The sequence below is a fragment of the Chiloscyllium plagiosum genome, chromosome 33, assembly GCF_004010195.1.
Source record: "Chiloscyllium plagiosum isolate BGI_BamShark_2017 chromosome 33, ASM401019v2, whole genome shotgun sequence".
In the NCBI taxonomy this organism is placed as follows: domain Eukaryota; kingdom Metazoa; phylum Chordata; class Chondrichthyes; order Orectolobiformes; family Hemiscylliidae; genus Chiloscyllium; species Chiloscyllium plagiosum.
Genome location: NC_057742.1, coordinates 37,687,842 through 37,702,323, shown reverse-complemented (window position 1 = coordinate 37,702,323; position 14,482 = coordinate 37,687,842). Strand labels below are relative to the sequence as shown.

Genomic DNA, 14,482 nt, shown 5'->3' with positions numbered 1-14,482 from the left:
GCGGAAGTTAAATTATTTTATTTTACATTTGGATTAATCCTCGGCACAACCTCGTGTGCAAAAGGGCCTGTTCTGTGCTGTACTTTTCTATGTTCCCCACCATAGTTTTCAAATGGCAATTAAACCTTAACTGGACGCCAGTAACGGGCATTCATTCAAACGGTACTTCAACAAAGTAGCTTTTGTACTTATTCAGCATTGCTCTTGATCACTAGATGCCTTAAGGTACTTAACAGCCAATGAAGTACTTTCCAAGTGCAGTCACCATTTGTTGGGTACCCACTTTCCCTGATAATAGGAATAACTAGGCACTGGAATTCCATGATATCTTCTTTAAGTCCTTATTTCAGAAGTGTGGCAGTTACATGGATGGTACAAGACAACTGCAAAAATGCGACAGCTTTATAGATGGTATAAGGCTGCTGCTTAGACGTTATAAGGCAGTTCATAGAGTCACAGTATCATAGAGATGTACAGCATGGAAACAGACCCTTCGGTCCAACCCGTCCATGCCGACCAGATATCCTAACCCAATCTCGTCCCACCTGCCAGCACCCAGCCCATATCCCTCCAAACCCTTCCTATACATATACTCATCTAGATGCTTTTTAAATTTTGCAATTGTACGAGCCTCCATCACTTTCTCTAGCAGCTTATTCCATACACGTACCACCCTCTGCATGAAAAAGTTGCCCCTTTGGTCTATTTTATATCTTTCCCCTCTCACCCTGAACCAATGACCTCTAGTTCTGGACTCCCCCTCTTCAGGGAAAAGACTTTGTTTATTTGTCCTATCCATGCCCCTCATGATTTTATAAACCTCTGTACGGTCACTTTTCTGCATTAAACTATGTGCCACCTCGCAGCCTAGCTCTGCAGGTTATCTGTATCCCTCTGTAACCTGCAACACCATTCGGCACTGTCCACAATTCCACCAACCTTAGTTTCATCCTCAAATTTACTAACCCATCCTTTAACGCCCTCATCCAGACCATTGATAAAAATGACAAACAGTAGTTGACTCAAAACACATCATTGCAGTACACCACTAATAACTGAACTTCGGGATGAACATTTTCCATCAACTACCACGTTTTGTCTTCTTTCAGCTAGCCGATTTCTGACACAATCTGTAAATCACCCTCAATTCCAAGTCACCGTACTTCTTCAATACCCTACTGTAAGGAACCTTATCAAGTGCCTTCCTGAAACCCATATCCACCACATCAATCACTTTACCCTCATCCACCTCTTTGGTCACCTTCTCAAAGAACTCAATAAGGTTTGTGAGGCACGACTTCGCATTGACAACACCATGTTAACTGTGCTTAATCAACTCATTCCTTTCTAGAAAAGACCCAAAGATTGTACATCATGGGACATATTCGCACTTCGACCATGCCTCTTATCCATGCAGGGCCATTCCCAGGTATACCACGGGCACAGCACATGTTCTCCCATGAAGAATACCATCTCTCGCGCAAAGTTCTCCTGTCCGATCACAGCTCACATTCTTATACCCTTGTGGCGTTTGTGATTTGGGTGTAACTGTATTTGTTCTGTCTATAGCAATGTTAATTTCTATAGAAATGTCAATTTCTATAGCAACAGCACTTGAAACTGATCTCTGCAGTTGCTCACTGCATTTCTCCACTCTCCTTCCAAAGGTAAATCATGTCCATCACTAAAAGGTAAACATGTTAGTTCTGGACCGATGTCTACAAGACAACCAATTTCCTTGTCACCCACCCGCATCACAGCATAGCAGCTGTCCAGACGGTTTTCCAAAGCTGCTGAAAAAAGGGGCTAAAAGATTGGAAGTGGGCTGTGCTAGTTTTTTTTTGAGATTTAGAAGTTCTTTCGGCTGAGGTTCTGTAAAGCCCTGGAGCTGTCCTTTATAAACAGTTTATCCCATCCAGACGTTTCATTAACTGACTTGGGAAGTTGTTGTCTTGAATTTTTCTTTAACCTACTGTTTTAAGCCCAATGACCCTCCTTTTCACAACTGGTGGTACTTCCCTGGGTATTTTTCAGTATTGGGAGCACTCTCAGTCTGTATAGTTCTGAGTTTCAATTCCATATTACTCTCCAAGTGATTGGCTTCCTCTATTACATTACCAAGAGTTCACGAACTTTTATCCAAATCGTAGTATTGTATTTCTAACATTTTTGCCAATTTGGGCTTCAATCCTGCTACGATGGCAGTTTTTAATGAGGGTAAATTTTGACCTTCTAATTCCTCCGGAGTGCCATTAGGAACTAGTCCAGAATATTTGATCGAGAACTCACCAAGCCATTTAGATGGGCCATATTCATGAAGCCAATTTTGGGTTGCCCACTAGCCACCCTTTAAATCATGCCTGTCCTATCCCATATGGTCCTTAACTCAAGAACACAATTTTTGTCCTGCATTGCCATCTACTTATGGCAGACAGGATCTGAACTCCATCCATGGGGTGTAAGGTGTATATGTTATTGAATTTTTGTAACTCATTCCATGCTCTCATACCTCACTTCTTCGGGTGGGGCAGTTCTTTGGACCGCGTCTCAAATAATTGTGTATCAGGGGCTTATGGGATGTTCACTGGGTATATTTATATCGGGCTCCCATGTTCTTCAACTTTTATCTTCCTCTCTTTCTTCCATTTCATTCATACTGACCTCATGGTAAGAGGAGAACCCTCATCATCTTCTGATCTGCTAGAGGTCTCAGAGCTTTCCTCGGGGAATTGAGCACTACTCGTAGCGTGGGTTGTACTCAGACCCACATCTAAAAGGACTGTTCAGGATATATAAGCTGGATACAACGGGACATTTGGATCGGGAAGTGGCATGAGTGATGTATTTTTGATATGCTCCACTCCCTTCTTGGCCTTAGTTCCTCTTTAGTACTTTTCATTTCTATACAAACTGTTTTTAATTGTTCTTTTATGTTATTGATTTCTCTGGTATAATTTGATGTTTGAATTATTTCTTATCACTGTCAAGGCTGTTGCATTATACACAGTGACCATCATTTCTTTTTCTTTTAGACGAGTACTTTCTCCCCAAACTCGTTTATATCATCCAGGGATCACTGTCCCATGGAGGTTCCACACTTTTGATGGATTTTAGTTCCGGTCTTGTACAGATCAAATTGTTGCTCAATATATTCTCTTAACTTCTACAAGATTTTATCTTCTAAAATGTCAGGTGGTGGTTGCCCATCTTTGATTACAACAGGTAATTTCAATTTAGACATTATGTCTGGCTTTCCACCGAAATTTGAACAGAGATAGACCCTCTAAGAGTCATAGAGGAAGGCCCCCTTTCCTTCCCTTTGCCACCAATTTGCACAAATTGCCAAAACTATTAATTGCCAATTAGTTGTTTCTATTATGCTGATTGAGAGATGAATATTGACCAAGATATTATCCAGGGATAACTCCCTGCTCTCAATAAAAAAATTACGATAGGATCTTTTACATCCACCCAAGTGGAAAGATGGGCTTCGATTTAACATTTCAGCTGAAAGCCAATAGCCCCACTACAATGATAGCACTCATATTTTCAAATTTTTTGAGTGTGTTCATTGGGGGCCCAACACAAACAAAATTCTCTAAAGCACAAACAAAAACAAGAACTTTCTGGAGAAACTCAGGAGGTCTGGCAAAACCTTAGCAAGAAATCAGAATTAATATTTCAAGACAAGTGACCCCACTTCAGTACTCAAAAATGCATTTGGCCTGCTTATTTCTGAATTAAGCAAGTAGTTCTCTGGGGTGGGGGAGTCCAGAACTAGAGGGCATAGGTTTAAGGTGAGGGGGGGATAGATTTGAAAGGGACATGAGAAGTTTTCGCACAGAGGGTGGTGCATGCATGGAATGAGCTGCTAAAGGAAGAGGTGTAGGCTGGTATAATTCCAGCATTTAAAAGGTATCTAGATGGATTTATGAAAAGGGAGGGTTTAGAGGGATATTGGCCAAGTGCTGACAAATGTGACTAGATTAATTTAGGATATCTGGTCGGCTTGGATGAGTGGACCGAAGGGTCTGTTTCCTTGATGTACATCTCTATAACTCAGACTCTAATTGCTTTTTAAATTGCTCATTTTCAAGGAAAATTCAATTATTCCATTATGGCCCAAACGTATTTTTATGATCTGCATTATGTTCAAGTGAGCATACGCATCTCTTCTCAGAACCAAACAAATAGGAACCATGCATAAGTTAATGCAGCAGAGCTGAAAATAAAGTAGCTGATTCAAATTGGGCTAGATTGCCCGTGTATATGGAATTGCAATTTCAGCTATATTAAAGGTATTTTAAACAAGAAAACTATTCAACATTGAATTGAATATTTCTTTTAAAATGGAAATAGAAGTTTGAGGGCTTCCATAGTAATGAAAAAAGTGACAGCCTCAAAAACGCTGGAGCAGAAAACTGCATCTCAGGGATGCTGAGAATTATTTACTCAAAAAATGTTCAAGTTAAATGTTAAGTTTATATTTCTTAAATCTACCTTAAATCTCTCAACCAACTAAATGATTATCAGAAAATGAGAAAAGGGAATAACAAAAGTAGATTGGCACAACAGTAACCAAAGCATGGAATTATCTTAAATTCAGAACTAAGGAACTCTTTTAGTCTAAGAAAAAATCCCTGGATAGGGAAGCTACACATTGATAGTGTGAAATTAACCACATTTAGTTTTCCAAACAAATACATTTTGGAACAAGTTACTTATTTCTGTTGGCTGATTAAGTCTAGACTCTGAAGCTTCTAAAAGCTTTTCATCCCATATTCCTTCCCAACTAAGAGCCATGATAACATTTGGTATTCCTAGCTATTAGGCATATAAGTAGCAATTAGTGAAAATGGACAAACAAATTATGAGCCAGCCAAAACATTACCCCTATGTCAATCAAATGCCTCATCAAGTTTAAAATGCATATTTTCCCCTTACAAACATCTCTTTAAGGAATAATCACCGTGTGAAAAATGAACTCGCACATGAAGAGAAAGCAGCAAGAAAATTGAAATTGATTGCATAAGAAACAAAAACTCCAAAAATATTTTACTACCATTATTAATTTCAGTCTTACTGAATTTTTTTGTTTTATCACATTTACATCTGTATCAATTCAAGACTCAACTGTAAATTCTGGATTAAAATCAGGAAAATCCTGGAAATAGGACAGAGAAAAAAAAAAGTTAACTTTTTCAGACAATGGCCTTTCAGAACTGCAAAGAGGTAGACACATTTTCAGCATTTAGTGACCAGGAAGGAGAGAAATGGAGGGGGAAAACAAACAAAAGAAAAGGTGTGTGATAGAAATAAAGCCTTGTGCATTTGTTTGCTTCTTTTAATGGCTCTCTAATGATCTGTGGCATAATTTTAAGTCCTTGGTGTCATTTGCAGATTCAGATATAGCTGGTGGAAATTTACTATTATGGATGATACTAGACCCCTCAGAGTATATTGTGGAGGTCGCCTAGACCTTTGTATTTATTTTAAAAGACAAGTTGAAGGCACTGTGTTCCAGATGTGAAATGAGTGGCCCACCACTACGCTTTAATCTTACAATATATTTAAACTACAAGAAGAATTGGCATAATTTAACTCAATTCAAATATTTAACAAGATAATGCATTATTTAACTACAAATCATCACCTGTTCCAATATTGGCAGCATCCTATAAACACAATTAACGCAGTTACACAGTTATTATTTTCACATGCTATCTCTCTCCAGTCCAGTCGAAAGAAAACTGAAAGAAACAATCTGCCCTTTTGATTTATTTTTAAGAGGAAACCTCTCTTAAACTTCACTGTAGCAGCAACAAACTCAAGCTTTCAGCTTCAGCAGTCACAAAAACCACCAAATAACTGAAAGCAAAACCAAAATCCTTTCTGGGTCTGTTTGAACCTGACCCTGCCAACTCATGATTATCTTGTCTTATTAAAAAAAACACCCAGAGAGAAGTCAAAGCTGTTAACGAACTATGTCTGAAGGAGCTATTTCAGCACCAATATGAAAACACTCCTCTACTAGAGCAACAGGACAGAACACATCTTTTAAAGGCACAGTACCATCACATTACAGACACTTATGGATTCCTGACTGCATGGCTAAAAACTCAGTTAATAACATTTATTCCTTAATCCTATTTAATGTGGGGAGCGATATTAGTAGCCTTCAAGTGAGACTCCTCTCCAACTCCAATCTCAGGAGGAAGCTCTGCTTTAGAGAGCTGTCAACTAACCATCTTCCATTTGCTAACTTTTATCATTTATATTTAGATTACTTGTGTTTCTTGTAGAATTCTACAATGTGTTTCTTCCACTTGTCCCCAACTCCTCAATCCACTTAGTTAAAGCCTTTAGTACCTTTCTACAGAATCTAAAGATGAGCTCTCAAGTCAAGAATCACCACCCACTATACTCCACTCCCCCACCATTCCAGAATCAAAAATGTGAGAAGCAGGAGCAATAGAAGACCATGCGGACTATCAAGCCTGTTCGGTTAGTTACTATCATAATTGCCAACCTTGAAGTTCAACTCCAAATTCCTGGCTGCTCCCTATTCCTTTTCATTTCCTCAGATTCGAAAGTCAGCTTTTCTCAGCCTTAAATTCAGTAACAGGGTATCCATGACTCTGGGGTAAATATTTACAATTCTTTGTTGGTAAAGAAGTTTCTACTCTCAGACCTAAATTTACACCTCACTTGTCATGAGATTATGTCCCCATTTTTCAGATTCCCCAAGCCTGTAGAAACCACTTCTCCATCTACACTGTCAAGCCCCTTCCAGATCCTGGATGTTTCAATGAAATCAAAGTATAAAGTAAATTATACAATTATATACATTAATTATGTTTGATTACTTTAACATGAAACTTCTAGCTGGTGCTGGGAAATCACAACTCCAAATCTAGAAACAATAAGTTAGCTACGCCAGATGTGGGATGAGAAATTCAGAGCTAACCTTTGTATTAGAAATAATCAAAGTCATCAAGACGATACAAACTCAATTCCTATCTCCTTCAGTGTTTTCCAGGATTTTATTTTCTGTTTCAAATTTCACAAATACAGATGATCATATTTTGATCTATTGCACACACTCCCCTGCTTAGATGTTAAAAGTAAAATTTAAGAACATTTAAGAACTAGTTAGATGAACACTTGAAATGCCTTAGCATACAAGGCCAGAGGCCAACTGCTGGAAAATGGGATTGGAATGCTTGACCATCAGCAAATACACAAGGAGTTGAAGGGTCTCTTGCCATCGTGTAAAAATTCTGACTCCACAACAAATAATTCCTCCCCTGCCAACAAAGGTTAAATGTGGGAACTTTTACAGATGGAAATCAAAGCAGCATCATAGAAAGGTAATGAAGTTATAAAATGATCAAAGAAAGAGACCCTTGGAATCTTAATGTAAGAATTACTCATGCTGATTTTAACACGAGTTCCTTTGGATGTCACTAATGACTAAACATCACTTCATGTATTGAAAAGGGAACAAATTGGCCAAACACCATGATTATTATTGCTCTGCATCCTTTGTCATCACCCACTGGACATGTTAATAGCAAAGGAATTACCAGCAAAGCCTACATTAGAAGCGACACATCTTGCATCCTTCTCTTCCAAACTTCAGTGTGGTACCAAGCTTTTTGGGTCAAGCACTGCTGAGGTTTGTCACACTTTCTTTAACTTTCCTACATTTTCCAAAAAATGCACCATATTCACATTTGTAAATGTAAAAATATAACTTGAACATTTCGTATCAATCAAGACGTGCTATGGCTGAAAGACTTTAGACTTTTTTGCCATTCTGCACCTGCTCTGGCTGCTCCAAACTCTACTGTATCCCTCAGAGCATAGTCCTGGACCTTAGAATGTGCCAGCCTGCAATAACTGGTCTAGAACTTAAAGACCAGCAAATTTTGTAAACCAAAAAGAGCATCTTTCATCATGGTGATGATCCTTCATGGGTAGTCAGTGTTAGCCTTGGTTTGCATCTCAGGGAACAATACGCATAGCACAGATTCCTGCATCACAGATCTACTTGGGATGAATCCAAACAGAAACCAATACATCTCCCTTCAACATTTCTTTGCAAAAGGCATATTCAGAAGGAGGTAGACAACAGTCTCTTCCTCAGCACAGCCACCTCAAGGGAAATATATTGAGAGGGTGATACTTTGGGTATGAGGAAGGATTTGACAATGAGGGGCTTTCAAAACCAGCTAAACTGTATTTTGGTGCTCGTTTGTAAGGGGCAGTGTATAGATATAATCAGTATATATTGGTTAGTTTATTTTTGCTGCACCCATTGGCACTTTGTTACAGATCTAGAAATCCATGGACTGGCAGCTGAAATCGCCTGGTCTAAAGGTGGTTTAAATGACAACAGCAGAATTATTACTAGTAACATTTGCAGCAAATTGGAATGTTGATTCTAATTTTAAATTCACATGTCTTCTAGATCCATCTTTTATTCAATTACCACAAACCTTTTGCCTCGAGTTGCCATCTAAGTTGACAGGATTGTTAAGAAGGCATATGGTGTGTTGGCTTACATTAGCAGGGGGATTGAGTTTAACAACCACAAGGTTATGATGCAGTTCAATAGAGTCCTGGTTAGACAACACTTGGAATATTGTATTCAGTTCTGGTCACCTCATTATAGAAAGGATGTGGAAGCTTTAACAGAGCACAGAAGAAATTTACCAGGATGCTGCCTGCACTGGAGGGCAAGTCTTATGAAGAAAGATTGAGATAGCTAGGGCTTTTCTCATTGGAGCGATGAAGGGTGAGAGGCGACTTGATAGAAGTGTACAAGATGATGAGAGGCATAGAGTGGATAACCAGAGACTTTTTCCCATGGCAGAAATGGCTATCACGAGGGGATATAATGTTAAGGTGATTGGAGGAAGATTTAGGGGAGACATCAGTGGTAGGTTCTTTACAGAGAGAATGGTGGGTGCGTTGAATGCACTGCCAGCATGGTAGTAAAGTCAAATATATTAGGGACATTTAAACAACTCTTGGATAGGCACATGGATGATTGTAAAATGTAGGGTATGTAGGTTAGTTTGATCTTCGAGTAGGATAAAAGTTTGGCACAACATTGAGGGCCGAAGGGCCTGCACTGTGCTGTACTATTCTGTGTTCTATCCATCACCTCATGCTCGCTCCTGTCTTCTTCCCTCTCACAAAATCTTACCTTTATTCAGTTTTATTCTCTACAGATACAATTTAATTTGATGAGCACTTCTAGCATTTTCAGTATTTATGACTAATTTCCAGCACCCAAACCTTTTGGTTTTGGATTGTGGTGCATTGTCAGCAGCATCTGAACACAAAGCCAAGAACTGGAGTAACAAAAAAGGAATTCGCATTTCAAATTTTAATTTTTAATGCAGTAACTGGCGCAGCTTTAGTTTTAAAGTTGAAGACTATTAATTGCGTACTTACGCAAACAACTCTACAATGTTTCTGGGCTTCAAAGATTTGCGCTGTTTCCAATCCCTGGCTAAGATCTTCTGCTTCTGCATAATTCTGAACTAAAGTTCTCTCCAATTTTAAAAGTTGTTCAAACAGAATTGAACTCTGAATTGTTGGTGTTGCTTTGGAGAAATCTGGCTTATCTCATACTTGTTTATTTCATCCTCCATCTCCTGTCTTTTAGATTTTACAAAAACAAAGCTCATTATCAACTTCTAATGACAGAGCAAATGCATGCAACCAACAGCTGAACTAACAATAGAGTCCCAGGTTCACTCCATAGACGACATTATAGTACTTGGCTTATTTCAGCAAACGTAATCATTGGACTACTTCATTAAGCCTCTAACTGGATTCCAGATCATCAAACAATTCCACATGTACTTGAAGCTATGCAGACATTGGCTGTGGGGCCTCAGATGAGTAATTTGCCTACATGATTGTCAATATTGCATGACATAAGTTGTCCTTATAGGAATGAGGAACAAATCAGTAAGTATTCCAAAGCACTAAAATTGCTGTTATTCCAGTCATTATTATATACAATCCCACATAAACTACGTTTTTTAAAAAAAAAACAATACTATACCTCTTGATATTGAAAATAATACTTCAGAACATTATTTTAGTATTTAGTGAAGTAGCATTTCTCAGCTCCTAACAAATTATTATCCAGTGAAATAATGACTCAGGATTTGAAGTCAGTTAATTTCCCTTATTTTTCATCTTGACAATTTCTGCACTGCGAATGGCTGGAATTGCAAGCTGAAAGCAGCATGGTGACAACTCAGAGGTAAGTAGGACCTTGGTAAATGCTGGAATGATCAGCCATATGACTTAAAGATTGATAAATAATCAGAAGTACAACAGAATAGGAAATGGCATGATTAATGTCAAAACAGGTACAGATAGAGAAATAAAAACAAGGGAAAATGTGTTGGAAGAACAAAAGAGACAAAGAAAGAAGTTAATACTTTTAATTTTTAAAATTTCTAAATCATTTATAACTGCAAAAATGGAACATCACAATTTTAATAGTTCCCTTTCTTGAACAGAGAATGAGTTGAATTCCAAGACCATAAATATCAAAGTTAAAAAAGGCAACTAATATTAAGTAACAGTCCAAAATTTGTGCAGAGACAAGGTTAATTGGTAACTGTATAAATTCAGGAGGTTTTTTTGTACCTTGAGAAGTTTTCACAAAGCTAACAGTGGTGTGACATGTTTTGTCCAGCAATTTATGGCAAATTGATACTCATGGGTTCTCTCTTCCTCACTACAAATTGTTGAATAATTTTGCACATTAAACTTGATGCAATTTCAGAGGATTTTGTATCAATGTGATGGATTAAAACAATGATAGCTAATGCTTACATACACAAGCTCCAGTATCAGACACTAACTGAACAGTAGCAAACTTCTCACATTGATTGCTTGATAGGGGTTGCATATAAGCATTTATTCAATCAATCGCATCCTGGCCAACTTACAGTGAACTTAATCTGATCAATTGCTTTGTATATCCAATGTCACCATGCACACACACAAAACATCATTCATCAATTATTTGGCTATTGCATTTGCTTTTAGGAATGCTAGAAGCAGTGTAATCCTACTGCCCCTCCAGTTGGTACCATTATTCAATGGGATCATGATCTTGAACGCCAACTCCACTGTCCAGCATAATACTCATATTCCTTGATTTTCATAAAAATCCAATAGTTATTCAAACTCAGCCTTGAATATATTCAACAACTGAGCATCTAATATATACTATCAATAGCACACTGATCAAAGTAGCTTACAATCATAGAGATGTACAGCACAGAAACAGACCCTTTAGTCGAACTTGTCCATGTCGACCAGCCATCCTAAATTAATCTAGACCCATTTGCCAGCAGTTGGCCCATATCCCACTAAACCCTTCCTGTTCATAAACCCATCCAAATGCCTTTGAAATGTTGCAATTATACCAGCTTCCACCAGCTCATTCCACATACGCATGAAAAAGTTGTCCCTTAGGTCTCTTAAATCTTTTCCCTCTCACCCTAAACCTATGTCCTCGAGCTCTGGACTTCCCTCAACCCAGAGAAAAGACCCATCTATTTACCCTATCCATGCCCTTCATGATTTTATAAACCTCTATAAAGATCACCCCTCAGCCTCACACTCTCCACGGAAAGCAGCCCCATCCTATTCAGCCTCTCCCTATAATTAAACCTTGAGAACATCCTTGTAAATCTTTTCTGAACCCTTCCAAGTTTCACAAAACACTTCCTATAGAAGGGAGACCAGAACTGCATACAATATTCCAAAAGTGGCCTCACCAATGTCCTGCCCAGCCACAACATAACCTCCCAATTGCTATATTGAATACTCTGACCAATAAAGGAAAGCATACTAAACCCTTCTTCACTATCCTATCTGCCTGAGGCTCCACTTTCAAGGAACAATGAACCTGCTTCTAGTTAAAGGCAAGTGAATGTAAAAACAGTCAGACACATTATAAATATATGAGTCAAAATGCAAAATAACATGAGAAACAAACCACCTACCACTTGACCGATTCTTGCGGTTCGACTTCCCACCGCTTAGGAGCATCTTTAGGCTGTTACGGAACATATCTTCACTCCCAGCGCTTGTCAGCGTCTACTCCAAATTCTATCAATAAAACAAACACATTTTATCAATGACACAGATAAATGACTGTCTATTGCAATAAGGGATATGCATTCAAATACAGATTGCATATAAGCGGGCAAACCCAATGAAGTGGTCACAAATGTTCAAGAATCAAAAAAAAATTCTATATTCTTTCAAAAAGATGATTTGTACTTAAACAACTATTTGCATTCACAACCTCAAAACATTCCAAAGCACACTCCAAAGAAAATAGATTTCTCTTTATCTAATCACAGATTTAGGCATCATTGGCTCAGTCAACATGCTAATCCATTCATAATTCACCTTGAAGAGGTAGTGGGAGGGTAGGCACACCCACCCACAATGCTGCTGATCAAAAAAAAGGATTTCAGGTTTTTGGCTCAACAGTGAAGGAATAGCAAGTCAGGATGGTGTGCGTCTTTGAGGAGAATGGTCGTGGTGATGGTTTGCCATCCTTGTCCTTCTAGTTGATAGAGGGTGAGGATTTGGAAGGTGCTATTGAATTCTTGATGAGTTGCTGCAATACAAGATAGTTGAAGTTGAAGGTGGTGGATGGATAACAAATCAAGCATTGCCCTGCACGATGATAAACTTTGTGAATGTTGTTGGAGTTGCACTCATCCAAGCAAGTGGAAAGTATGCTATAACACGCCTGACTTCAGTCGTGCAAGTGGTGACTCAGGTGGCATGTTAGTCATTGCAAAATTCTGTGATTTGCTCTTTTAACCACAGTATTTGTATGGTTGATCCATTTGTATGCAAATTGGTGCTTCTGGTGACTGTTAAATAGTCTGGTCCCTGTACAATTAGTACGCAATCTGACAATTAGTCAACCTTCTTTTCATTGAAATCAGGAACTTTCTTACTAAAGGAATAATTCATTGCCACAGAAGACTCTGGAGGCCAGGTCATCAAGTATATTTAAGACCAAGATCTATAAGTTCTTGAGTATTGAGGGGATCAAGAGTTACAGGGAGAAAGCGGGAGAATGGTGTTGAGAAACTTATCAGCCATGTTTAAATGGTTGAACAAACTCAATGGGCTGGACAGCCTATTTTCTGCTCCAATGTCCTGAGGTCTTATGGCTGATTGTAATTGCTCCTGCTTTATTCCAGGTGTAGCAACTAATTTAAGATTATAGTGTAAGGCCACAAGAGCAATTGGGTATGCACAAATGATCACAATTTCATTTTTACGTGGAAACATGTACTTTGATATTGCTTCACTACCTTTGGGGGAAGCATGAGTAAAGGTAGATAATCACATTGCAGAGGGAATTTCTCCCCATAACATCAAATATAAAATTTAAAGTCTTTTTCTGTTTTGACGTTAAAAATATTCTCAGATTTAGACAAAACATTTTCAGAAGAAAATAATGATATAGAACATAGAACAATACAGCACAGAACAGGCCTTTCGGCCCACGATGTTGTGCAGAACATTTGTCCTAGCTTAAGCACCCATCCAATTGCCACTTAAAGTTCACCAATGATTCTGACTCTACCCAGAGAGTGGTGGGGGCATGGAATGCGCTGCCTGTGGGAGTGGCAAAGAACCTACCCCTGATATCTCCCCTATACCTTCCACCCTTCACCTTAAATTTATGTCCCCTTGTAACACTCTGTTGTACCCGGGGAAAAAGTTTCTGACTGTCTACTCTATCTATTCCCCTGATCATCTTATACACCTCTATCAAGTCACCCCTCATCCTTCTCCGTTCCAATGAGAAAAGACCTAGCACGCTCAACCTATCCTCTTACGACCTATTCTCCATTCCAGGCAACATCCTGGTAAATCTTCTCTGCACCCTCTCCAAAGCTTCCACACCTTTCCTAAAGTGAGGTGACCAGAACTGCACACAGTACTCCAACTGTGGCCTAACCAAAGTCCTGTACAGCTGCAACATCACTTCACGACTCTTGAATTCAATCCCTCTGCTAATGAACGATAATACTCCATAGGCCCTCTTACAAACTCTATCCACCTGAGTGGCAACCTTCAAAGATCTATGTACATAGACCCCAAGATCCCTCTGTTCCTCCACCTGACTAAGAACCCTACCATTAACCCTCTATTCCGCATTCTTATTTGTTCTTCAAAAATGGACAACCTCACACTTGGCAGGGTTGAACTCCATCTGCCACTCCTCAGCCCAGCTCTGCATCATATCTAAGTCCCTCTGCAGCCGACAACAGCCCTCCTCACTGTCCACAACTCCACCTATCTTCGTATCATCTGCAAATTACTGACCAACCCTTCGACTCCCTCATCTAAGTCATTAATAAAAATTACAAACAGCAGAGGACCCAAAACTGATCCCTGC

At 38.9% G+C, this 14,482-nt stretch overlaps 1 protein-coding gene across 14 annotated transcripts in view; it reads right to left on the bottom strand.

The window, feature by feature from the left end:
- Nucleotides 1–14,482, bottom strand: part of LOC122540026 (protein TANC2) — a 1,063,581-nt gene that overhangs the window by 764,119 nt on the left and 284,980 nt on the right. For 10 of the 14 annotated variants that reach the window (XM_043675319.1, XM_043675327.1, XM_043675320.1 and 7 more), the window contains one exon: nucleotides 12,051–12,156. In XM_043675319.1, the coding sequence (XP_043531254.1) occupies nucleotides 12,051–12,117 (67 nt within the window). In that variant the 5' untranslated portion in view covers nucleotides 12,118–12,156. Of the gene's footprint in view, nucleotides 1–12,050; nucleotides 12,157–14,482 lie in introns of those variants that run through there. The other 4 variants (XM_043675333.1, XM_043675334.1, XM_043675323.1 and 1 more) reach the window with 3 other exon arrangements.